We start from the raw sequence: 27,841 nt of genomic DNA, 5'->3' as shown, positions 1-27,841 counted from the left end.
TTTAAATCTTATGTGCATAAATACTATAGATATGCATACACATATCCATGTGTCAGATTGAAAGTTTTAGGAACTAAAGGCAGAACATCATACATGCTTAGATATGCTATACTAATCTACTGTTGAGCTAATTTCAGCTGATTTCTGACATTGGGGCCTTGGTTTTTATAGGTGGGTTCTCCATAGATTTGCCCTATAATTTCCTGGATACTTGTTTCCATTTCTTATATTTTTTTAACTCTCACTAACATTTTAATTTGATGGATCTCACAAGGACAGTTACACATGCACATGGTTTTCTCACATTTGCCCCACCTCACCTACCATGCTATGTGTTCCTATTTTCTCTTTTTCCAGTTTTCCTCTCACTGAAAAGAGTTGACCACCAAATTTTAAGTCATTATTTTAAGCTTTGAAATATGAGAGAAAGTCTCATATATTTTGGAGCATGTGGATCATTTTGTATAACATACAATATTTAATTCAATCCATTTTTTCATCTGAATTGCATGATTTGTGTGTGTATGTGTGTGTGTGTGTTCCTACATAAAAAAAGTATAACCTGGTCAGTCTGTAACCTAGTATTCTACATATGATTTCAGAGCTCATCATTTGGTACTGGATACCCAATTGATGTGTTCTTCCAAAGTGCAAGCATTTCTTGGTTCCCAGTAGTTCTTAGCATAGGGGCGAGGTCTCCTGACTTTCTTGTATCCCTATGCCTGCCTTGTTTCCACAGCCTGAAGCACAGCTTCAGATCTCAAGAGATGCTCCTCACAAACAACACAGAAATTACAGAATTCATACTACTGGGCCTCACAGATCGACCCGAACTCCAGCCTCTCCTCTTTATGCTGTTTCTGTTTGTTTACCTGGTCACTGTCTTAGGCAACATGGGCATGATGGCCCTGATCAGACTGGATTCCCGGCTTCATACACCCATGTACTTCTTCCTCAGTAACTTGGCATTTGTGGATCTATGCTATACCTCAACTGCCAGCCCACAGATGCTGAGTAATTTCTTATCAGACAAGAAGACCATTTCATTCATTGGCTGCTTCGTCCAGTGCTACCTTTTCATTGCCCTTCTCCTCACAGAGTTTTACATGCTAGCAGCCATGGCCTATGACCGCTATGTGGCTATATGCAGTCCTCTGCATTACAGTGTGAAAATGTCCAGGAGAGTCTGCATCTGCTTGGCCATATGCCCTTATGTTTATGGCTTCTCAGATGGGCTATTCCAAGCCATCCTAACCTTCAGTATGACCTTTTGTAAGTCCAATGTCATCAACCACTTCTACTGTGCTGACCCACCACTCATTAAGCTGTCTTGCTCTGATACTTACATCAAAGAACATGCCATGTTAATATCAGCAAGCTTTAACCTTTCCAGTTCTCTCACAATCATCCTGGTGTCTTATGCCTTCATCATTGCTGCCATCTTAAGGATCAAATCAGCTGAAGGAAGACGCAAGGCATTCTCCACCTGTGGTTCCCACATGGTGGCTGTCACATTGTTTTATGGAACCCTCTTCTGCATGTATGTGAGACCACCCACTGACAAGACTGTGGAAGAATCCAAAATTATAGCTGTCTTCTATACCTTTGTAAGTCCAGTGCTGAATCCATTGATCTACAGCCTGAGGAATAAAGATGTAAAGCAGGCACTGAAGGCAGTCCTCAGGAGAAACGTTATTAGGACAGCACTGATGCCTCCAGTTTCCAAGAAAGCACAACTATAAAATGGTATCATATGTATTAGTATGTTTATGTTTACATTCTCCTGTTGTTGTTTTTGATAAATTTGCATGTATAAATAATGTAATATTCTTGTATTTATCCACCATTTCACCTTCCTTTATATATCCCCTTTCAAATACCACCACCACCACCACCACCACCACCACCACCACCATCACCACCACCTCCACCACCACCACCACCCCACCCACCACCACCACCACCACCTCCACCACCACCACCACCACCTCCACCACCACCACCACCACCACCACCACCACCACCACTATCATCACCACCATCACCACCTCCACCACCACCACACCACCTCCACTATCATCACCACCATCACCACCACCACCACCATCATCATCTCCACCACCACCACCACCTCCACCACCACCACCACCACCACCACCTCCACCACCACCACCACCACCTCCACCACCATCACCACCACCACCTCCACCACCACCACCACCTCCACCACCACCACCACCACCACCACCACCTCCACCACCACCACCACCACCACCTCCACCACCACCACCACCACCCACCACCACCACCACCACCACCACCACCACCTCCACCACCACTACCACCACCCACCACCACCTCCACCACCACCACACCACCTCCACCACCACCACCACCACCACCACCACCACCCACCACCACCTCCACCACCACCACAACCACCACCACTCCTTGAATGGTAGGTGTTTTGGAAAAAGTTGTTTTGTTATTTATTCTTGACCTTAATCATGTTTTTTCACAGAATGGTGTGTAGTCAGTGTACAAGTCCATTTGACTAGATTTTGATTCATGTAGGAGTCACACCTCTTGGTATGCCAGTGTAGGTGTTGCCATAGATTAAACCGAGGCAAGGAAACATGTCTAAGAATGGGGCAGCCCCACGTGATGTGTTAATGTAAGGAAACACAGGAGAAAGCATGTACATAGCTATTCAATTTATGTTTTCGTAACGTGAACACATCATGCCCAAGCCATCTGCCTCCCATCTGTGTGCTTTTCCACTGTGGGGACTATACACCATCTTAAACAATGAACCCAAATAAGTTCTTCTTCCCTCATGTTGTACCTGTCAGGCATTTTCTCACATAAAAGAGCACAATACTTTACACAAACTAGTAAATCAAGTATCCTTGCAGGAGCTGCTAAAAACAATGAATCAAATCCCACCTCAGATATATGTTCAGATCTGTATTGTAGACAAATCCCAAGGAGATTGATAGGTCAGTCCGATTTGGAGAAGGAATATTCTAGGTGAATGCTTCTAAGTGCTCTATCAAGGATCCTACCCGCTTCTCTACAGGGCACTTGATTACAAGAGTTAACAGGGTGCATATGCTCTCAGCTCAGTTCTTCCCTTCTTAGACCAATCAGCCTTTTGGATGAAGGACCATTAAGAAACAATAGTATACTTGTCCATCTACACATACTTTCTAGTTAAAGGGACGAAAGGCAACATGATAGTGTGTTAGAATAAACTATTGGTTCAGCTTAAGAAGCCAATAACTAACGCATAGAGACTGAAATGTACTTTAGAGCTACAAGCACTACGCCGGGCAGAATCTAAATCTGCCCAGATTTAGAATCTAAATCCAATCTACTTGTAAATTAAAATAAATTACTCTAAACCTCATAACATACATATATTCTAAGAACTTGCCAATCTTGTCCACGGAGACTTCTCTGCTCCTTCTGCCATCAACTCTGCACCATCTCCCTCACCTGTCAACTGTCAACCCTTGGCTCCGCTCCTTCTCGAGGAACTCCTGCCTTCCACTTCCTGTTCTTCTCCCCAGCTGATTGGCTAAATAGCGCTTTATTGACAGTTGTTACATCCACTCAAGACATTCCTCCACAATAGTGCTTTTCTGTTTGTGACTGCTGTGCTTGTGTGGAGAAGCAATCATTTCAGACCATGAAACTGATGGATTATGTTTTTGTAGATGTAAGCCGGTGGAGCCAGGCTTTGGTTTTGTAAACCAACTTTCTTCTAGGAATCAGAGATGGGGTACCGCTTTTGCTTTCCTCTTTCTCTGACAATTTAGAGATTGATCTGAGCGTAAAGACTAAAACCAGAAAGGAAGAAATAAAGAAACTGAATAATCAATGTTATAGCAGATAGCGATTGTTTTGCATTGACTATTCCTTCTATGCCTTACTATATTCAGTATAGTAGTATTTGTTTAATCTTTCATAAATGCACACAGCACATGGCACACTTATGTATACTATAGTATTGTGGATTTTCTACAGGCAGGGAAATATGCTTCATTGGCTAAACAACAACAACAACAACAACAAAATCTCAAACCAAAACAGGGCAAAGTTGTCCTCAGGATTTGTGATACATCAGAGGAATTAAGGGAACAACACAGACCAGTGTCACTAAAATGCTTACTGTTTTAATGTGCTGAATATGTTCTAAAGGAAATGACAATTAAAATAAGATTAAAATATTACTTTCATTTAGTACTTACTCAGTTACTTATTAAATGTTGTATTTTTAAGATCTCTGTGAACAATACACAGGATTACCCATGTACATTTAAAAATCATTTTATTTTATATTTTCATTGAATATGATAGATATATTGTGTTACACAAAGACACTTTCTACAAATAATTGGTGTACATTGAGAAAATTTCTTTCCTCCCTGCTGCTTAGCTGTTCTTACTCTTGTTCTCAGTATTAGACCCTTTTGTCCACTATAAACTTATGAGTATATATTCCTTTTTTTTCCTTTCAGATACACTTCACTTTCAATGAGTGTAGGGTAGATGAATAGAACTTCTGCATGTACCATTGGTCTTATAATTAATGATTTCAGTTAATAAGAAATTTGGTACTATATTTTGTTTACATGAGATTAAAATCAAGTGATAATTGTTACAGTAGTATTGAAGGTCTAGTAAATAAAGCTACTGCTTCCTACCCCAAGGAATGATATCTCCCTGTAAGTAAATCCACTAGTCAATGTATTCTCCCTTAGCAGTTAATTCAGTTGGGACAATCAGTGTTCCTGAGCAACTGGTGATGCTAAGAAAGTGGTTCATCTTAACCATTACTAAAGAGATAGTGTAAATAAGTAACCTCTTGGTGAGACAATGCACTTTTCCTTCTTATAATTACTGCCCCTAGCACAGTCCTTATAATTGTCTCTAATGTACTGAACCCCTTTCTGATTCATAACTCCGAAGAACACATCTTTTTATTGTAGATCCTAGATAGAGGACAGACACTTTTGTTACTCTGGGGTTTCTTAACTTTTATTTAGAGACTTCCTCCTTACTCTGCTGCAGCTTGTGCACCATATGCTCGGCCTTCATATGAGATTAACTAAAAAGGCATTTTTTTCCTTTTTTATTCTTCTTTCCCCAGGAAGCTACTGTGATTTACATGTTCCCTTCTCTATGATTGTTGTTGTTGTTAAACTTTCATAAATTTGCTCTTGGGCTTCATTTTGAGTCTGCTCTTAGATGCTTTATTCAACGAGATTCAAAATCTGCAAGAAAGGTCCCCCATTTCCTTGGTGTTATATGGAAACTTTTGTTGGACTCCCCAGTATTTCCAGAAGCAGAATAAGGTTGGCCACATGTCTTGAAAATTGTTAAAATGATAGATTTGTTTGTATACTAGGAGATAAAAGTTTTATATAATTTATTAGTTGGCAACTTTTATTTAGTTTCATTGTTAGAATTATAATTATCTTCATAAATAAGTGGAAATCATTCTTCCTCTGTTCTTCTATTTGTCCTTTCATTTCATGTGTTTGCAGATAAATTACATTTTGTTAAGTTCTATTCTTATTATGTTGTCCATGAAATATTAATTCTACACATCAAATCCTAAAATATTAAATTAATGGTTCTCAACCTGTGGGTTGCAACTCATTGGAGGTGGACAACTTTTTTCAGTGGTCACATATCAAATACTCTGCATATCAGATATTTACATTACAACGCAAAACAGTAGCAAAATTATTGCTGATAAATAGAAACAGAAACAATTTTATGGTTGGAAGGGCACTACAACACGAGAAACTGTATTAAAGTATCACAACAATAGAAAGATTGAAACCACTGCCTTAAATTAATTCTGCTATAACCTTCTGCATAGTCTTTCCAAGCAGTAACAATTTTACTCAGTTAATTTTATAATTTAACAATTTAGCTCAGGCTATTTTTTGAGAAGTGTGTAAAACACACATTTCAGCTTGGGAGAAATCTCAGAAACATCTAAGTCCATGAATTATACCATAATGTTATACCATGATCAGCTTATCTTCTCCTATTTTTTCTTTTTTGTTAAAATTTTTTTACTTTTACATACATATTATTTACATACATACATATTATTACACATATATACCATAAACCACATACAGTAAGGAGAACCATGAAACAATTAGGAATTATATAAATGTTACATTTTTAGTGTTTTGGCTATTTGTATTTGGCAGCCTGGAAGAAATCACCTTTTCTATCTTGGTGCATCTAAAATTCTGAATGTAAATCAATATCTATCATATTTCATCGTTATCAATTTAAAACATCTATCTAGACCTAAAAACATCTTAACCCCTAAACAACTAAGCTTAATTGTAAACTAAACTATTTGGTCTTAAACCCCAACAGAGACTTGAGAAGGAATAATATTGATAACCTGAGTATACAGGGAGTGCACATTAGGAGCTTTCCAAACGAGAAAAGGACAGAGATGGATTGCTACCTGAACAGTCACCCAAAACTCTCTATAACATTGGAGCATCATCTTCAGCCTTCTAGCCCAATATATGTGACAGACATATTTGTGAGGCAGGAACTATTGAGGGCTTGTTTACCCTGTCTTGGCGGCACCAAGCGCTTCTGTTGCTGTTCCTCATCAGAATAAGACAGCTCCCAGGACACCTTCAAAGAAAGCGACCAATCCCAATTGGTTCAGCATTTCAGACTGTCCCACACAAGATTCTAATTAAGCCTGGAATTTCTCAACATTTAGACACTGGACCAAAAATGCTATTCCTAGCTTGTTTAACCATTTCCCCAATTTCATTTAGCCTCCCTACAGAGGTATTATTTGTCCCAAATCAGATGGAAGGAACCTTAGGAGAATGATGCTCCGTTTCCTTTAAGGGTGGTTGAGTAGGTTTTTGGTTGCTTTCTTGATCTACAGAGGGTTATTTTCTATGGGATTGGTTACAAGTTATTTTGGTCTTATATATAGAGAAAACAAGGTTGGACTCAGATTTGTCAACTTATCTTTTTGAGCGAAATACTAACTTGTCATACAAAAAAAAAATCCCCTAAGTATCAATTCTTGAGCAGTTGAAACATTCACCTGCAGGTGATTACAAGCCAATACACTTCCGTTGCTCAAATCCCTAGGTTAGTGAGTGAATAGCTATACCAATTACTAATTTTCTTTAATTAAATCTTTGGGGGTATGTGCAATGATAGTTTTGGAAATAAAAGCTCCAGGTTACAAATTTGATATAGTGTTCAGCAGTTTCTTGCGTCGGTTGGTAGTGTCTTGGGAAGAAATTTTCCTGGGCAAGGTAAGAACAAAATTATAAAATCTATGTCCACACACTTATTTTTATATCATTTGGGATATTTATTTCTTGGAATCAGTTATCAATTAGTGTTAATGTTAGTCTAGGGTCTAGCTGCAATAAGTATGTTCTTCTCACTTATATTAGTCATAATATGTTTAAAATTTATTGGAATTAAGTATTTATAATAATCATAAAACTACACAAATAAAATTGTTATTAATTATTTAAAAAATAAACTACACAATAATTAGGTTTACTGCAGGAGACACTACAATTTTTTATTGCATTAATAATTTTATAACAATTTCTGTTAAAAGAATAAACACACATACATATTTTCCATAATTATCACAAAAGGGTATCCATATCAAAATACCACAAAGGAAATAAAACATTGAAAATTTATTCATTCTATAAAAAACTAGTGTTGAAATTCAAAAAGCCTTTTGCTAAGTGATTGAAAAATATTATTATCTACATAGTACTTTTCTTTTTCTTAATCTGGTTCACTTTTCCTAACATAAAATTCTAGACTTCCTTATATTTTTCTACAAATAAAATGACTTCTTTATTTCATAGGATGGAATAAAACTCCATCAAAGAGCAAAGTATTTCATTGAAATGGATATGAATTTAATTGAATTCTAAGCTTTCTATGAAGTACTTTTGCACATAAAAATTTTAAGTTGTAATTGTTTCCATATTTTACATAACATCAGAAAAATATATAAGATTCTTTCTATTTTCATAGACAATAATTCTTACACCTATCAAATATTTTGTTTATTTTGTTCTCTTAACCAGAATACAAATACATGTTGAATACTCTTGGCACAGTTGAACACGACTTTGTTTTACTCTTAAATGCTACTATGAACCCTGGATGTCCATATATAGGTGTGGGAGATGTCCTTGAAACATGGAAATAAATAGACTGTATTAGATTCATCTATGAGGGAAATATTAAGAAATGCCTCAGAAAGAACCTTAATCTGCTTAGCTTTGTGGGATTGGTAGATTGGGAGACAAAACGATTTAGGGAGAGATAGGACAGATGCATCAAAGGTTTATTCTTGTCATACGCATAACGAAGGTTACTTGTTATAGGCATAAAATTAGAAGCACAATCGAGAAGAATGAAAAAGAAAGAGAATGATTATTGTATAATTTACTACAGATGTAATATTTTAAGAAAAACATGATTTTAACTGTCATTGTTTTTAATCTCTATGTCAGCATTGATTTCACAGCTTAAAGCACAAAAACAGGTCTCAAGAGATGCTCCTCACAAACAACACAGAAATTACAGAATTCATACTACTGGGCCTCACAGATCGACCCGAACTCCAGCCTCTCCTCTTTATGCTGTTTCTGTTTGTTTACCTGGTCACTGTCTTAGGCAACATGGGCATGATGGCCCTGATCAGACTGGATTCCCGGCTTCATACACCCATGTACTTCTTCCTCAGTAACTTGGCATTTGTGGATCTATGCTATACCTCAACTGCCAGCCCACAGATGCTGAGTAATTTCTTATCAGACAAGAAGACCATTTCATTCATTGGCTGCTTCGTCCAGTGCTACCTTTTCATTGCCCTTCTCCTCACAGAGTTTTACATGCTAGCAGCCATGGCCTATGACCGCTATGTGGCTATATGCAGTCCTCTGCATTACAGTGTGAAAATGTCCAGGAGAGTCTGCATCTGCTTGGCCATATGCCCTTATGTTTATGGCTTCTCAGATGGGCTATTCCAAGCCATCCTAACCTTCAGTATGACCTTTTGTAAGTCCAATGTCATCAACCACTTCTACTGTGCTGACCCACCACTCATTAAGCTGTCTTGCTCTGATACTTACATCAAAGAACATGCCATGTTAATATCAGCTGGTTTCAACCTCTCCAGTTCCCTCACAATCATCCTGGTGTCTTATGCCTTCATCATTGCTGCCATCTTAAGGATCAAATCAGCTGAAGGAAGACGCAAGGCATTCTCCACCTGTGGTTCCCACATGGTGGCTGTCACATTGTTTTATGGAACCCTCTTCTGTATGTATGTGAGACCACCCACTGACAAGACTGTGGAAGAATCCAAAATTATAGCTGTCTTCTATACCTTTGTAAGTCCAGTGCTGAATCCATTGATCTACAGCCTGAGGAATAAAGATGTAAAGCAGGCACTGAAGGCAGTCCTCAGGAGAAACGTTATTAGGACAGCACTGATGCCTCCAGTTGTCAAACCTGCAACTAGGGTTTCATGACAAGCACTTTTGTATTTTGATGAGTTTTTTAAGTATATATTTTATTAATTAATTCTTTTTTTGTCATTTTTTATTATTAATTTATTCTTGTTACATCTCAATGTTTATCCCATCCCTTGTATCCTCCCATTCCTCCCTCCCCCCCCATGTTCCCATTATTCCCCTCCCCTATGACTGTTCCTGAGGGGGATTACCTCCCCCTGTATATGCTCATAGGGTATCAAGTCTCTTCTTGGCAACCTGCTGTTCTTCCTCTGAGTGCCACCAGGTCTCCATCTCCAGGGGACATGGTCAAATGTGAGGCACCAGAGTACGTGAGAAAGTCATATCACACTCTCCACTCAACTGTGGAGAATGTTCTGACCATTGGCTAGATCTGGGAAGGGGTTTAAAGTTTACCGCCTGTATTGTCCTTGGCTGGTGCCTTAGTTTGAGCGGGACCCCTGGGCCCAAATCTGCCTATCATATTGTTCTACTTGTAGGTTTCTAGGACCCCCTGGATCCTTTTGTTTTGCTATTCTCCCATGTGTCTCTCATTTAGAGTCCCAATAGGATGCCTTCCCCTCTGTCCCAGTTTCCTGGTAAGTGAAGGCTTTCGTGGGACATGTCCCTTGGGCTAGTATGCAGATATAAGTGAGTATATACCATTTGATTCTTTCTGCTTCTGGGTTAACTCACTCATTATGATCATTTCTAGCTCAATCCATTTATCCACAAATTTCGGGAATTCCTTGTTTTTAATAGCTGAGTAGTATTCCATAGTGTATATGTACCACAGTTTCTTTATCCACTCTTCTACTGAGGGACACTTAGGCTGTTTCCATGTTCTGGCTATTATGAATAAGGCTGCTATGAACGTGGTTGAGCAAATTTTCTTGTTGTGTGCTGGAGCATCTTTTGGGTATATTCCAAGGAGTGGAATAGCTGGGTCTTGAGGAAGCCCTATTCCCATTTTTCTGAGATAGCACTAGATAGATTTCCAAAGTGGCTGTACTAGTTTGCAATCGACCAGCAATGAAGGAGTGTTCCTCTCTCCCCACATCCTCGCCAGCATGTGGTGTCTCTTGAGTTTTTGATCTTAGCCATTCTGATGGGTGTAAGATGGAATCTCAGAGTTGTTTTGATTTGCATTTCCCTGATGACTAAGGAGGTTGAGCATTTCTTTAAGTGTTTCTCAGCCATTTGATACTCCTCTGTTGAGAATTCTCTGTTTAGTTCCAAGCCCCATTTCTCAATTGGGTTATTCGGTTTGGTGGTGTTTAATTTCTTGAGTTCTTTCTATATTTTGGATATTAGACCTTTGTCAGATGTAGGGTTGGTGAAGATCTTTTCCCAGTCTGTAGGCTGTCGCTTTGTTCTCTTGACAGTGTCTCCTGCCTTACAGAAGCTTCTCAGCCTCATGAGGTCCCATTTATTAATGGTTGACATTAAGGTCTGGGCCGTTGGTGTTCTGTTCAGGAAGTTGGCTCCTGTGCCAATATGTTCCAGGCTCTTTCCCACTTTTTCCTCTAAGTGACTTAGTGTCTCTGGTTTTATGTTGAGGTCTTTAATCCACTTGGATTTGAGTTTTGTGCAAGGTGACAAATATGGTTCCAGTTTCATTTTTTTACACATAGACCTCCAGTTAGACCAGCACCATTTGTGAAGATGCTATCCTTTTTCCATTGAATGGATTTGGCTTCTTTGTCAAAAATCAAGTGACTATATGTGTGTGGATTCATATCTGGGTCTTCGATTCGATTCCACTGATTAACCAGCCTGTTGCTGTGCCAGTACCATGCTGTTTTAATTACTATTGCTTTATAGTACAGTTTGAGATCAGGTATGGAGATTCCTCCGGAGCACCTTTTATTGTACAAGATTGTTTTAGCTATTCTGGATTTTTGTTTTTCCATATGAAGTTCAGAATTGAACTTTAAATGTCTTTAAAAAATTGTGTAGGTATTTTGATAGGGATTGCACTGAATCTGTAGATTGCTTTTGGTAGGATGGCCATTTTTACTATGTTAATTCTCCCGATCCATGAGCAAGGAAGATCATGCCATCTTCTCAGGTCATCTTCAATCTCTTTCTTCAGAGTTTTGAAATTTTTTTCCAACAAGTCCTTCACTTGCTTAGTTAGGGTAACTCCTAGATATTTTATATTGCTTGTGGCTAAGGTGAAGGGTGTGGTTTTCCTAATTTCTTCCTCTGCAAGCTTGTCATTTGTGTATAGGAAGGCTACAGACTTTTTTGAGTTAATTTTGTATCCAGCCAATTTGCTGAAGGTGTTTATCAGCTTTAGGAGTTCTCTGGTGGAATTCTGAGGGTCACTTATGTACACTATCATATCTTCTGCAAATAGCGATAATTTGACTTCCTCCTTTCCCATTTGGATACCCTTGATCTCCTTTTGTTGTCTTATTGCTCTGGCTAGAACTTCGAGTACTATATTGAAGAGATATGAAGAGAGTGGACAGCCTTGCCTTGTTCCCGATTTGAGAGGAATTTCCTTGAGTATCTCACCATTTACTTTGATTTTGGCTATTGGCTTGCTGTATATAGCCTTTATTATGTTGAGGAAAGTGCCTTGTATCCCCGATCTCTCTAAAACTTTAAACATGAATGGGTGTTGAATTTTATCAAATGCTTTCTCTGCATCCAAGGAGATGATCATGTGGTTTTTTATTTTCAGTTTGTTTATATGGTGGATTACATTGATGGATTTCCATATATTAAACCATCCCTGCATGCCTGGAATGAAGCCTACTTGGTCATGATGAATGATATCTTTGATGTGTTCCTGTATTCGTTTTGCAAGTATTTTATTTAGTATTTTTGCATCTATGTTCATAAGAGAAATTGGTCTGAAATTCTCTTTCTTTGTTGAGTCTTTGTGAGGTTTAGGTATCAATGAGACTATGGCCTCATAGAATGAATTTGGTAATTTTCCATCCATTTCTATCTTTTGGAGTAGCTTGAAGAGTATCGGTATTAGCTCGCCCTTGAAGGTCTGGTAGAATTCTGCACTGAAACCACCTGGCCCTGGGCTTTTTTTGGTTGGGAGACCATCGATGATTGCTTCTATTTCTGTAGGGGAAATGGGACTATTTAGCTTGTTTATCTGTTCTTCATTTAACTTTGGCAAGTGAAATTGATCAAGAAAATCGTCCATTTCCGTTAGATTTTCAAATTTTGTGGCGTATATGCCTTCAAAGTAGGATCTTATGTTTCTTTGAATTTCTTCAGTGTCTGTTGTTATGTCTCCATTTTCATTTCTGATTTTGTTGATTTCAATACTGTCTCTCTGCCTTTTAGTTAGTTTGGCTAATGGTCTGTCTATCTTGTTGATTTTCTCAAAGAACCAGCTTTTGGTTTTGTTGATTCTTTGGACTATTTTCTTAGTTTCTAATTTGTTAATTTCAGCCCTGAGTTTGATTATTTCCAGGCGTCTACTCCTCTTGAGTGTTTCTGCTTCTTTTTTTTCTAGGGCTTCCAGTTGTGTTGTTAAGATGCTTATGTGTGATGTTTCCAATTTCTTTTTAAAGGCACTTAGTGCTATGAATTTTCCTCTTAGCACTGCTTTCAATGTATCCCACAAATTTGGGTATGTTGTTTTCTTCATTTTCATTGAATTTCAGAAACTCCTTGATTTCTTTCTTATTTCTTCCCTGACCCAGGTGTCATTTAGCAGAGAGTTGTTTAGTTTCCACGTACGTGTAAGCTTTTTGTTATTTCTGTTGTTGTTGAATTGCAGCCTAAGAGCATGGTGATCTGATAGGATACAGGTATTATTTCAATCCTCTTGTATCTATTGAGGCTTGCTTTCTGACCTACGATGTGATCAATTTTGGAGAAGGTTCCATGGGGTGCAGAGAAGAAGGTGTATTCTTTCTTGTTTGGGTGAAAGGTTCTATAGATATCTGTTAGATCCATTTGACCCATGGCATTGGTTAATGATGTTATTTCTCGGCTTAGTTTCTGTTTCAATGACTTATCCTTCAGTGAGAGTGGGGTGTTGAAGTCTCCCACTATTATTGTGTGGGGATCGATGTGTGGTTTAAGCTTTTTCAGGAGATCTTTTACAAATGTGGGTGCCCTTGTATTGGGAGCATAGATGTTCAGAATTGTGATGTCATCTTGGTTGACTTTACCTTTGATGAGTATGAAGTGTCCTTCCTCATCCCTTTTGATTAATTTTGGTTGAAAGTCTATTTTGTTCGATACTAAAATGGCTACACCTGCTTGCTTCTTGTGACCATTTGCTTGGAATATTTTTTTCCAACCTTTTACCCTGAGGTAATGCCTTTCATTATGGGTGAGATGTGTTTCTTGGATGCAGAAGAATGTTGGATCTTGTTTATGTACCCATTCAGTTAGTCTGTGTCTTTTTATTGGAGAATTGAGGCCATTGATGTTGAGAGATATTAATGACCAGTGACTGTTAAGAGTCTTAATTTTGATGTTGTTTCCAGTCGAGCGTTTGTGTAGTTGTGTTTTTACCATGGGATAGTTTATTTATTTCCTGGGTAATTTTGGTTGTAGCTTGACCCTTTCGGGTGGAGTTTTCCTTCTAGTACCTTCTGTAAAGCTGGGTTTGTGGATAGGTACTGTTTGAATTTGTTTTTGTCATGGAATATTTTGTTTTCTCCATCAATGGTTATTGATAATGTTGCTGGGTAAAGTAGTCTGGCCTGGCATCTGTGGTCTCTTAGGGTTTGCAGGATCTCTGTCCAGGCCCTTCTGGCTTTTATAGTCTCTGCTGAGAAGTCGGGTGTAATTCTGATAGGTTTGCCATTAAATGTTATTTGGCCCTTTTCCCTTGCAGCTTTTAATATTTTTTCTTTGTTCTGCATGTTTTGTGTTTTGATTATTATGTGGCGGGCAGTTTTTCTTTTCTGGTCAATTCTATTTGGTGTTCTGTAGGCCTCTTGTATGTTTATAGGCATTTCTTTCTTTAGATTGGGGAAATTTTCTTCTATGATTTTGTTGAGAATAGTTTTTGGGCCCTGGAGTCTGATGTCTTCTCTTTCTTCAATGCCTATTATCCTTAGATTTCTTCTTTTCATGGTGTCCTTTATTTCTTGGATGTTTTGTGTCAGGAGTTTTTCAGATTTGGCATTTTCTTTAATGGTTGATTCAATATCTGTGATTGTATCTTCTAGCCCTGGAGATTCGTTCTTCCATCTCTGGATTCTGTTAGAAAAGCTCACCTCTGTGTGCTCGCCTTCTTCTCTGAGGTCTCACGTTCTCGTTTTTCTTCTGTCTGTGTGTTTATCATTGAATCCATTTTCATTTTCAGATCTTGAACTGATTTTTGATTTCTTTCATCTGATTTTTGTATATTCCTGAGTTTCTTCCATTGCCTCTTTATAGGTTTTCAGAGCTTGAACCGTTTTATTTATTTCTTTCATCTGGTTGTTTGCATTTTCCTGCAATTTTTCCAGTTCCACTCTATGTGCGTCTTTTATGTCTCTCACCTGTTTGTCTGCGTCTTCCTGCATTTGATTACGAATTTTGTTTGTTTCCTCCATTATCATCCTCATTACTAAGGATTTGAGGTCATTTTCTTGTATTTCCGTTGTATTTGAGTTCTCTGGGTTGTTTTCTTTGGGATAGCTGGAAACTGGAGACGCCATGTTGTTTTGGGGTTTTTGCGTATGCTTTTTCGTTGTCCTTTAGACATCTTGCCGTCTTTGTTTTTGTTGGGTAGCTTCCAGAGTTGGATGGAGGGTGTCTGACAATAGATTCACTTATTTTCTCATGATTTCTCTAGGCTGTGAGCTCAAAGCTTCACTGGTGTGGATGTTAGGAGGTTAGCCCTGTTGTTCTGGTCTCTCACAGCCAGTGATCTTCAGCCCCCCTGTGCTGTGGATCCTGCAATTGTTCTGGGTCTCTGAATGAGCGTTGGGTCAGGCCAAGGTATCCACAGCCTTCTGTGTTCCCTGCCAAGTCCAGCCAGGAACACTGGGCCTGAACCACAGGCTGAACTCAGCTAGATTCTCAGGGCCTGAACCGTCTGCCAAGCTCAGCTAGGGATTCTGGGCCCAAAATGCGCACAGGGTCCAGCCAAAATTTTTGAGCTGGGACTATGCTCCAAGCTCCGCTAGGGCCTTTAGGCCCAAAGTGCGTTCTGTGGTCAGTTATTGACTCAGGGCCCAAACTGACTATCAATCTCAGCCAGAAACTCTGGATTCAAACTGCACACTGTGTCCAACCAGAGTCTTAGAGCTGGTGGAACCGAGAGCTCTGTCCAGCCTGCGCCACAGCAGGAGAACTGCGGCTGCTCTGAGTTAGTGCCTGTGGTTCAACCAAGTGCTCTGCCCAGACTGTGTCACCGCAGGGGAGCTGCCACTGAGCTGAGGTGGTGCTTAGTATGGAACTGCGTACTCCACCAAGCCTGCGCCACAGCAGGAGACCTGCGGCTGCTCTGAGTTAGCGCCTGTGGTGAAACCAAGTGCTCCGCCCAGACTGTGTCACCGCAGGGGAGCTGCCGCTGAGCTGAGGTGCTGCCTAGCATGGAGCTGCACGCTCAACAAAGCCTGCGCCATAGCAGGGGAGCTGTGGCCAAAGCTGAGTTAGTGCCTCGGGCAGAATTGCTTGCTGGGCTGGGCCAGTACCTGGGACTCTGGGGCCGAACTGTCTGCCGAGTCCAGTCTGGGTCCAAAGGCTCCACGTGACCCAAATCCTGCCCTGAGTCCCCTCTCCCGCAACAACTCCCACCAGCCACCACACCAATTGCCTCCACCGGAAGGCTATGAGCTGCAAACCTCAGCCACCGCTGCTGGTGCCGCTGGTGCTGCTGCCTCTGCCGCTGCCGCTCCGATCAGAGAAAATCCACGCTCCTCCCGTGTGCAGGGGCATGCAGGTCCTGTGCACCCTGGTCCCTCCGAACCGTGGAGCACTCCCGCTGCCGTGATGTTCGGACCTCTGTGTTCCTGGCTCAGAAATCTGTGCAATTCCCTGAATTGTTCACTGGAGCCTCCAAACACGGTCCACACTGCTCGCCGCCATCTTGAAAAACCTCTATTAATTAATTCTTATTACATCTCAATTGTTATCCCATCCCTTGTATCTCCCATTTTTCCCTCCCTTCTGCTGTCCCTTATTCTCCTCCCCTATGACTGTGACTGAGGGGGACCTCCTCCCCCTTTATATGCTCATAGGGTATCAAGTCTCTTCTTGGCTGCTATCCTTCCTCTGAATGCCACCAGGCCTCCCCATGCAGGGGATGTGGTCAAATATGGGACACCAGAGTTCATGTGAAAGTCAGTGTCCACTCTCCTCTCAACCATGGAGAATGTCTTGTCCATTGGCTAGATCTGGGTAGGGGTTCAAAGTTTACTGTAGTTATTGTCCTTGGCTGGTGCCATAGTTTGAGCAGGACCCTGGGGCTTCGATCCCCCCATCATCATGTTGTTTTGGAGGTTTGTTGGACGCTCTGGATCCTTCTATTTCCCCCATTCTCCCATGCTTCTCTCACCTAGAGTCCCAATTGGATGTCCTCCCCTCTGTCTCATTTTCCTAGTAAGTGAAGACTTTCATGGGACATGCCCTTTGGGCTAGTGTCCAGATATAAGAGCTTCTCAGTGGTCATATATTCGATGTGCTTGCTAAATGTTTTGTGTTTTGAGATAAATCATTGGACCTCATTTTGTCATGTTTTCCAGCCTGCATTTCAATGGACGAGTGATAATCATTGTTCCTACTTAATTTGATTAGATTGACAATCACACGGGAGTTGCATTTCTTTCTCTGCCTGGTGAGGTATTTGTAGAGAGGTTAACCTGAGAAAACAAACATGTTGAAAATACACGGCACAATCTTAATTGGAGTCACAAACTGAATACAGACAAATGCAGATGAAAGCATGTAGAATCATTCAACTCATGATTTCTGATTTTGAACACGTGAGATCAAGACACTCTCTCCTGCTTTGTGCCTTCCTATCATGATGACTATATACTCCTTAAAACAATGAGCTGGTTTTTTTGTTTTGTTTTGGTTTGGTTTTTCAAGACAGGGTTTCTCTGTGTAGCCTTGGCTGTCCTGGACTTGATTGTAGACCAGGCTGTCCTTGAACTCACAGAGATCCACCTGCCTCTGCCTCCTGAGTGCTGGGATTAAAGGTGTGCATCACCACCACCAGGTGAGCTGTTTATTGTTTGTTTTGGGTTTTTGGTGAGGTTTTGTATATATGTATTTTTATTATAAAAATAAATTAATGAGATCATATTAGTCCTTAATGTATTATGTTCTTCTTATCAGATGTATCCTCACAGCAGAGATCACAGGATTGTTGCAAACTAGTAGCACAGATATCAATGCAGTATATACACTGAAACAGTGAATCACATTCCACCTCAGATCTGCATGCTGAAATCCATGTTGTAGACAGATGCTCAGTTGAATAGGCACATGATATATTGAGAATGCCTGCTCTAACCAACTGCTATGCCAAGTCATCTGCCTGTGTCATTACTGGAAAATAGTTGTTAAAAAGAGGTCACAGGATTATAAAGGTTCTCAGAGAAGTACCTTTTATAGATAGACCCAACAGTCTATTTCTTGAAGGATGTTTGAGAAACAATGCTACATCTGTAATCACCATCCTACTTACCAGCTAAAATGAGTAAAAGCATTCATATAGTCCTTTTCTGTTTCTCAGTGAGGTGCTTGTGTGGAGAAGTGTTCATACAAGAAGCTTAAGACTGATGGAGCTTCCTTTGTAGACGTAAAACTGTTGATCCAGGGTGCTTGTGTTTTGAAATCCTACTTTCTTCTAACATCCAGGACTGTGATATCAGTTTTGGTTTCACCTTCATCTGAAAATTTAGAGGAGGTTGGTCTGAGAGTAAAGACTCAAATCAGAAAGCGGGAAACATGAGCCCTGAGTAAGCAGCAAACCATAGCAGATTGTGATTCCCTTGCGGTAATTGGCCCTTCTATTTCCAATTACTTTAGGATAAATAATGATGTTCATTTTATTCTTTGTAACACATGCCAGTAAATATTTTTCTGTAAGCAAACAAAGCCATTCCTTTGGCAGCACAAAATGCCATAGCTTCAGGGTCAGTGGCACTGACAGAGCGCCCAGACACTCTCCCGTTCAGATTGTTTTAGTGCCTGAATGTGCTGAATATATCACTAGCTCTGTTTCATCATTAAAACAAGATATTACCATGTACTCATATAATTTGCCTCTAGTTGTATATAAAGTAATTATATCCTAATATCATTACATGTTTTGTTGTTATTATTTGACTATAATCACTTTGGCTACTAAATTTATAATTCACATGGCCCCATGAAAATACCCAAGAGAACAGAATTTCTATCAATATATTGTACCACTTCCAGCATTCAAGGTAAGGATATCGATGCAATTCAGTGTTGAAACATAACTCAGACTATGTGGTTATGTTATACTTTATGCTATATTGCTCATTCTATATGTGTTGGCTGCAAGGCTATGTAGTAGGTAGACTTAAATGTAAGCTTCTGCTTGTCCTGGAGATTAGTCTTTCTTAGTCACTGAGTGTGTCTATTTGTTTTATGGATCCTTTAGTATTTTCAAGTGTCATCTGTAAGTAAAATGGTCTTACTCCCTAACAATTTCATTGGTATCATTTCATACTCCTTCCTTGTTGAACTTTTATCCTGGAACCACAATTTTGTGAAGAGGTAGTTATATGCCTATATCTGTGCCCAATTATTGGGAAATGTTATTTTATACACACATAGTGTACATAGTTGGCTACACTATTTTATTTTTATTCATTTGACTTTTTAAAATTTACAATTTTACTTTATTTTATTTTTTATTTTATTAATTTATTCATATTACATGTCAATGGTTATCCCATCCCTTATATCCTCCCATTCCTCCCTCTTTCCCATTTTCCCCTTACTCCCCTCCCTTATGACTGTGACTAAGGGGGACCTCCTCCTCCTGTATATGCTCATAGGGTATCGTGTCTCTTCTTGATAGCCTGCTATCCTTCCTCTGAGTGCCATCATGTCTCCCCATTCAGGGGACATGATCAAATATGGGGCACCAGAGTTCGTGTAAAAGTCAGACCCCACTCTCTACTCAACTGTGGAGAATGTCCTGTCCATTGGCTAGATTGGGGCATGTCCCATGAAAGTCTTCACTCACCAGGAAAGTGGGACAGAGTGGACGACATCCTATTGGGACTCTACATGAGAGAAGCATGGGAGAATAGCAAAGTAGAAGGATCCAGAGGGTCCTAGAAACCTACAAGAAGAACATTATGATGGGCAGATCTGGGCCCAGGGGTCCTGCTCAAACTATGGCACCAGCCAAGGACAATATGTGCAGTAAACTTCAAACCCCTACTCAGATCTATTAATTTGACTTTTTATACACACAGAATATCACACATAAGGGTGCTCTCATATGATTATTTATTGTTTATTGAGTATACTCTACATCTCCCCTACACTTTTCTTCATTCATTCTTCTGACTCTTTAGAGTCCAATAAACTATTCATCAATGTAATGTAGGTTTGAGTTCTTAATACACACACAGATGCATGCATGGACACACATGTGGACACACACACACACACACACACACACAAATGATTTTACTGATTGCTTCCTTACACACTCACCTCATCCTTCATAACTTTAGAATTTTGAAGCCAAATTTCTACATCTATGATTATCTTCAAATTTTAGTTAATAAAGAAATTGCTGGAATAGGTTATCTTATGCACAATCAAATATGAATACATTATTTCATGTATTTCATGTCCTGAAATATTGCATGAAAATTTTAATATGTTTAAGAGATATTTATACTGTATAAATTTGCCTTCTAATAATTTTATTAAATGCAATTATATTATTTTTCAGGTCTAAGAAATCATTGAAATAATAAAATTATTAGAAAGTATTGCATATTGAGTTTAGTAATGTGGATATTTAGGGTTTTCACCATTATGAGGAGTTGTACAATTCACACTCCCAGCACTGAAAGAATCATAGAAAAATCAAAGTTCATGGATTACATCAAAATATTATACCATGAGTAGTTGTTATAGTCATTTTCTTGAAATAAATAGTGATTGCTAATGAAAAAAAATCCTCTGAGAATCAATTCATAAACATACAAAATATGTAGTTCAAGATGATTACAAGGTGATGCAATTCCATTGCTCAAATCCCAAGGTTCTAGTGAGCACATCTCTAAACAAATTACTGTGTTTCCTTTAATTATTTCTTTAGGGTGGGTGAAAAGTGCTTCTGGGACAAACACTCCCAAGTACAAATAGGCTATAAATCAGTTTCATCGGCTCCTTAATTGGACATCTAGTGGTACAGGGAAAATTTTTCCTGAGTTAAGGTAGGAAAGAAAATCATGACCTTTGTTTTCCTAATTTTTCTGTTTGTTTCAGTTTGGATATTCATCATGAGGAGTCAAGTGTCAACAAAACTTCTTGAATACTAATCTAAAGTCTTGTCTTTCTGAAACATGGGAGTATATGTGTGTTACTTAGATTAGTCATTGAAAAATATTAAAATTGTATTGAAATTATGTGTTTGTGATTATCATTTTGGCTAACATATTGCATTTCATTGATTAATTAAAATTAATAAATTATTCATCTCACTGATGAATATGTTTAATGGAAAATTCTCTAATACCCACAAAACACCTTCATTATAAATTAATGAAAAAAACCATAATTTTAAAAGAGAGAATAGAGGAGCATATCAGGGGGTTAGAGGGAAGAAAAGGAAGGGAGAAATGAAATAATTATATTACAATCTCAATAATAAAAGAATAAAAATCAAAAGAAAGATAGATTAATTTCAATTTTATTCTTTTTGGAGACATAAAAGTATTATGACTTTTAAAGGTTTATTTTTAAATTATTTGATGGAGAAAATTGGAATCAAATTTAATATATTTAAGAGGTATATTAGGAATTATGAGTCTAGAGTCGGTAGACTCATAACTGAAGTATAGGAATTGTAGAAAAGGTAGGTATTTTGGAAACTGTTCAGTGCCTGAAACTGAAAAGGTAGAAACTCAAAATATCATGGAAAGAATGTGACACTGTGCAGAGAAATGTTATGGTCTAAATGAATTATCAAAGAGTTTTACCGAAAATGTAGAAAGTTCTATCAATTTCTACTGTCTTAATGCAACCTAGACATCGGTGTCATTTGTTATAAAGAGGCAGTATTTCTTGTCGTCTTATTTGAGAAGCATGGTAGTGGAAACCCAGGAGAGAATGGAGGTGCTGGAGTCCATGATGGTAAAGGATGCAAGAACAGTGCCCACTCCCAGGAAGTTTTTCATAGCAACTGCATGGTGTCATAAATATCTGCCTTATCTGTCTCTGTTTTTATTTCCTACCTTACATTCTCATTTTTTATTACTATTCTCTTACTATCCTCACTATTTGCTGTGTCACCTTTTGCTCCATCAGGCAGTTAGGTGCCCAACTACTGGATTTAAAATTCAATAATTTTTACTTTTATTTTCCCATTCCTTTCCTTGACTAAAATTTTCTCTATTTTTACATTCCTTATTTCAGGTAGTAGTACTTCAGATACCAGTGACAACTGTAGAGCTGATCTTAAATATGTCTTTATGTTTTTTTATTATAATTGATTATGGTTCTTATCTTTCTAATTTTTAGGATGGAAATTCTAGGCACACCAAGTTTAACTTATATATTCACAATGCTTACAGACTTAATACAATAGCCTTTTCTATTTAAAAGCAAGCTACATAACTTACCAAATAATGAGATCAGTTATTATATTTTAATACAGAAAATCCACATATATGGCTATATTTATTTAATTATCTCATTTATTTGTTAATTTTCCAATCTAGAGAGAAGTTGATATTCTGGAGCCATGAATTTTTTTTTAATTTTTAACACATTTTTATTGAAAAATAAAATAATTCATATTACATCTCATTTTCTATCCCATCCTATATATCCTCCCATTCCTCCCTCCCTCCCACTTTTACCGCAATCCCCTTCCCTATGACTGTGACCGAGGGGGACCTCCTCCCCCTGAATATGGTGCTAGGGTATCAAGTCTCTTCTTGGTAGTCCGTTATCCTTCCTCCGAGTGCCATTGGGCCTCCCCCACAAAGGGACATAGCCAAATATGGGGCACCAGAGATCTTGTGAAAGTCAGTCCCCAGTCTCCACTCAACTGTGGAGAATGTTCTGTCCCTTGGTTAGATCTGGGTAGGGGTTTGATGATGACTGCACATTTTGTCCTTGGTTAGTACCTTTGATCAAGCAGAACCCCTGGGCCCAGATCTACCCATCATAGTGTTCTTGTAGGTTTTTAGGACCCTCTGGATCCACCTACTTTCCTATCCCCTATATTTTTTCTCACCTAGAGTCTCAATAGGATATTCTCATCTCTATCCCACTTTCCTGGTAGGTGCAGACTTTCATGGGACCTGCCCCTTGGGCTAGTGTCCAGTTATAAGTGAGTATATACCATTTGAGTCTCTCTGATTCTGGGTTAGCTCACTGATTATGATCATTTCTAGTTCAATCCATTTGTCCACAAATTTTGGGAATTCCTTGTTTTTAATAGCTGAGTAATATTCCATAGTGTATATGTACCACAATTTCTTTATCCATTCTTCTACTGATGGACACTTAGGCTGTTTCCATATTCTGGCTATTATGAATAAGGCTGCTATGAAAATGGTTGAGCAAATTTTCTGGTTGTGTGCTGGAGCATCTTCTGGGTATATTCCAAGGAGTGGAATAGCTGGGTCTTGAGGAAGCCCTATTCCCATTTTTCTGAGATAGCACCAGATAGATCTCCAAATGGCTGTACTAGTTTGCATTCCCACCAGCAATGAAGGAGTGTTCCTCTCTCTCCATATCCTCGCCAGCATGTGGTGTCACGTGAATGTTTGATTTTAGCCATTCTGATGGGTGTAAGATGGACTCTCAGAGTTGTTTTGATTTGCATTTCTCTGATGACTAGAGATGTTGAGCATTTCTTTAAGTGTTTCTCAGCCATTTGATATTCCTCTGTTGAGAATTCTCTGTTTAATTCTGAGCCCCATTTCTCAATTGGGTTATTTGGTTTGGTGGCGTTTAATTTCTTGAGTTCTTTATCAAGTTTGGATATTAGACATTTTTCAGATGTAGGGTTGGTGAAGATCTTTTCCCAGTCTGTAGGCAGTTGCTTTGTTCTTTGGACAGTGTCTCCTACCTTACAGAAGCTTCTCATCCTCATGAGGTCCCATTTATTAATTGTTGACCTTAAGGCCTGAGCTGTTGGTGTTCTGTTCAGGAAGTTGTCTCCTGTGCCAATGTGTCCCAGGCTCTTCCCCACTTTTTCTTCTAACTGATTTAGTGTCTCTGGTTTTATATTGAGGTTTTTAATATATTTGGACTTGAGGAGCCATGAAATTTTATGATGGCTTATATTTCTGTTTTATTTCTTCTCCTAAAGAATATACATGTTGAGCTAAGGAGATGGCTAAGTTGTGAAAGGCTAGACTCACAACCAAATATATAAGAATATAAATGTTTAAGAACCTCATAAATATGCATGTTGATTCATAATTACTAATAAATTTCAAGTAAGTCAATGTCATATGGATATAGCAATTTAGTAGGATATATATTGTTTACTGTGCTTCCCCATTATTTCATTCTGGTATTTCTCATATACATTGAATAGCTCCCATTTCAATGAAAGTCTCAAGTGAAATGCCTTCATATATAATGTTCAAATTACTTGAGAGGCCTTCTATTTTTTCTAGGTAATTATATAAATTCCTCAAACTCCAGATCAGCTATAATGTTTGTCGACACCTAGACTTATTTTTAAACAAAACTACCGACTTAGTTTAAATATTTATTTTTGAACCATGTCATTCAACTATAATTTTCTTCACTGTGATCTCATGACACAGTCACTTTTTTCAAAGTGAAGAACATTATTGGTTATCATATTTTTTATCCAGTAGATAATTTCTATGCCTGTAATGTTCACTATTATTTGTGTATTAGGTTATGTCAATTAAGTATGCATATTGTGATATCATCATCAAGTCAAGTAAATAATTGGTACTCATGTTTGATTCAGCTACTATAAACAGCACAAATATATATTGGGTGAATTGAGCACCATATGGGATTATTATTTGTACCATTCTAGAAGAAGTCGGAAGATTTGTATTCTGTGGCTTGATTGAAGACAGATTGAAATGAAACTTTTATTTCTAACGTATTTTAGTAGATTTTCCATAAGACAATAGATTCTAATACTTAAAATAGGACTTTCATAGGATATGACAACACACGGCTCATGTTAACATCAAGTAAAAATTCCATCCCATATTCAGAGTGGTGGTTTAAACAGAAACCGTTCTCTGGTTCATTTCAGTTGACTCTTGTGCCCCCACCTTTTATACAATTATTGGTTCATAACACAAATAGCTCTAATAGTTACTGAGTTTTACTCTCTTATACAATTATTGGTTCATAACACAAATAGCTCTAATAGTTACTGAATTTTACTCTTATACAATCTAATCTCAAACTTTTTAAAAAGCTGAAGATGCCACCCAAATCCATAATAAAAGTACATTATATAGAGTGCCAACCAAGAATTCGTGTTCTATTAATCTATTAGAATTGATATTATCTGACCTGATACTCTCTGAAAGTATAATGTGTTAATTAAAAAAAGAACATTCTGCCATTGAACTAAGAACAATTACCACTCCTTTCATTCACTTTTGCCTTACTATAGCAAAGGTAGTCAAACTTTTTCCACATGTAATTATAGATGTTAATTTAATATTTCTGCTCCATTATAAGAACAGAATTGCCAAATTTTGTCTTATGATTGAGTTGGGGGAACAAATGAAAAGGTAAATTGATACAAAAATGAAAATGTGACCTACTAGTGACTAAAATTCTCATATAGATCTTTGTTATTCCCAGTTTGTAACTTCTTCCTTTTGTATTTCAACATAAATACTACCATTTGAAACATTGTACTACTAAAATTGATCTAGGATAATTTACTTCTGGTATTTTCAACTCTTTCTTTCTTTCTTTCTTTCTTTCTTTCTTTCTTTCTTTCTCTCTCTCTCTCTTTCCTTCTTTCCTTCTTACCTTCCTTTCTTCTTTCCTTCCTTCATCTTTCTTTCCTTCTTTGTTTCTTTGTTTGTTTGTTTGTTTCTTTCATCTTTCCTTCTTTATTTCTTTCCTTTCCTTATTTTAAGATGTGAAAATCCAGTGCACCACCTCTGATATTCTCAGACCTTAGAAACAGCTGTGTAGGGTGAATAATAAGAGAATGATGTGAAATAGGGGGGAAAAGAGAGAAAAAAATCTAATGTGTATCTCGTTTACCCCTCTCTACTCCATCTAAGTGAGCATGGTGGCACCTAAGAAAATGGTCAGAGGGAATTACTCCATGGTGACTGAATTTATTCTCATGGGATTGACAGATCGTCCAGAGCTGCAGCCTGTCCTCTTTGTGCTCTTCCTGGTGATCTATCTGATTACTGTGGGGGGCAATCTTGGCATGATGGTATTAATCAGAATAGATTCACGTCTGCATACCCCTATGTACTACTTTCTTGCCAGCTTGTCTTGCTTGGATTTGTGCTATTCTACCAATGTGACTCCCAAGATGCTCGTGAACTTTTTATCAGAGAAGAAGACCATTTCTTATGCAGCTTGTTTAGTCCAGTGTTATTTTTTCATTGCTATGGTGATTACTGAATATTATATGCTAGCTGTGATGGCCTATGACAGATACATGGCCATCTGTAACCCTTTACTTTACAGCAGCAAGATGTCCAAAGGTGTCTGTGTCCGTCTGATTGCCGGTCCCTATATCTACGGCTTCCTGAGTGGACTGATGGAAACCATGTGGACTTACCGGTTGACCTTCTGTGGCTCCAACATCATCAACCACTTCTACTGTGCTGACCCTCCTCTCATCAGACTCTCCTGCTCTGACACTTCCATTAAGGAAACATCTATGTTTGTAGTAGCAGGATTTAACCTCTCCAACTCCCTGCTCATAATCCTTATTTCCTACCTGTTCATTCTCACTGCCATCTTGAGGATGCGTTCTGCTGAAGGTAGGCGCAAAGCCTTTTCCACCTGTGGGTCGCATCTGGTGGCAGTGACTGTGTTTTATGGGACTCTGTTCTGCATGTATGTTAGACCTCCCACAGACAAGTCAGTGGAGCAGTCCAAAATCATTGCTGTATTCTACACTTTTGTAAGCCCCATGTTGAACCCCATCATTTATAGTCTGAGAAATAAGGATGTGAAACATGCTTTTCGGAGGCTAGTTAGAAGAAATATGCTTTCAAAGTAAAATCAGTTTATCTTTTTAATTCAAATAAAAGTTTTGTTTATGAAAGTAATACCTAACTTTTTCTTGCTGAAATTCACTTTATATACAAGATGAAAAGATATATCTCACCCTATGATCATATAGATGGAAAGGAGTTCCCCCTCAGTCGCAGACATAGGGGAGGGGATTAGTTTGAAAGTGGGAGAGAAGGAGGAACAAGATGATACAAGGGATTGGATAACAATCAAGATGTAATATGAACAAATAAATTTAAAAAGAAAGGCTATATCTCACAACAACATATATAATACATAAGTGCAAAATACTACATACTATGTAAAAGTGCAATTCATGTGCAAGTATGGGGAGTTAGTCTTCTCTTAAACAGTTTTACATTCATGGCTTTCTATCTATTACTTTTATGTAATTAAAAGTAAGGATTTGTTACACTAAAATATTCAATCTTAATATAAATGTACAAAGTAAAAGTGTGAACTATTTCTCTCTTCCATTCCTAATATCCAGATTAAATTTAACATTTTTAAAAATCTTTTACAAAATGACTTCTATACTAATAAATAGATGCATAACCATGTTTGCATGCGTAGGCACAAATTTGGGAAAACATAAACTGAGGAGCAGAGCTATTCCCATGCAGGATTGTCCTGCTAGTTAGCATACTACAGGGTTATCAATAGGTGTGCTGATTAGTCTCAGTTCATCACCTTCAGTTTTGACCCTGGTGTTTCATTTACTTCTTTCTACTTGTAAGAATCACTTTCAGCCAAATGCATCTCTGCTAAAGCAGAATCCCAGAGGTTCCATAAGATTATCCCTTTAAATATTAACTTATTTCTTTAAAGATTTTCCTCTGTATTTTGTACATGTGTTTCGTCAGTGTGTGTGTGTGTGT

At 38.3% G+C, this 27,841-nt stretch overlaps 2 protein-coding genes across 2 annotated transcripts; both read left to right on the top strand.

Moving 5' to 3' along the window:
• Positions 1–767: 767 nt before the first annotated feature.
• On the top strand, positions 768–9,590 carry LOC127207619 (olfactory receptor 5M11-like). Its single transcript, XM_051167050.1, has 2 exons — positions 768–1,358; positions 8,610–9,590. Exons 1-2 carry the CDS (start codon positions 768–770, stop codon positions 9,588–9,590), a joined length of 1,572 nt encoding a protein of 523 aa, XP_051023007.1.
• Positions 9,591–25,992: 16,402 nt separating this feature from the next.
• LOC127207226 (olfactory receptor 1030) lies at positions 25,993–26,949 on the top strand. The gene has a single exon (XM_051166598.1). The coding sequence runs from the start codon at positions 25,993–25,995 to the stop codon at positions 26,947–26,949; it is 957 nt and encodes a 318-aa protein (XP_051022555.1).
• Positions 26,950–27,841: the final 892 nt, after the last annotated feature.

The sequence above is a fragment of the Acomys russatus genome, chromosome 24 (genome assembly GCF_903995435.1).
Source record: "Acomys russatus chromosome 24, mAcoRus1.1, whole genome shotgun sequence".
In the NCBI taxonomy this organism is placed as follows: Eukaryota; Metazoa; Chordata; class Mammalia; order Rodentia; family Muridae; genus Acomys; species Acomys russatus.
Note: the sequence above shows the minus strand (reverse complement) of the source record. Positions and strands in the feature narration are given on the sequence as shown.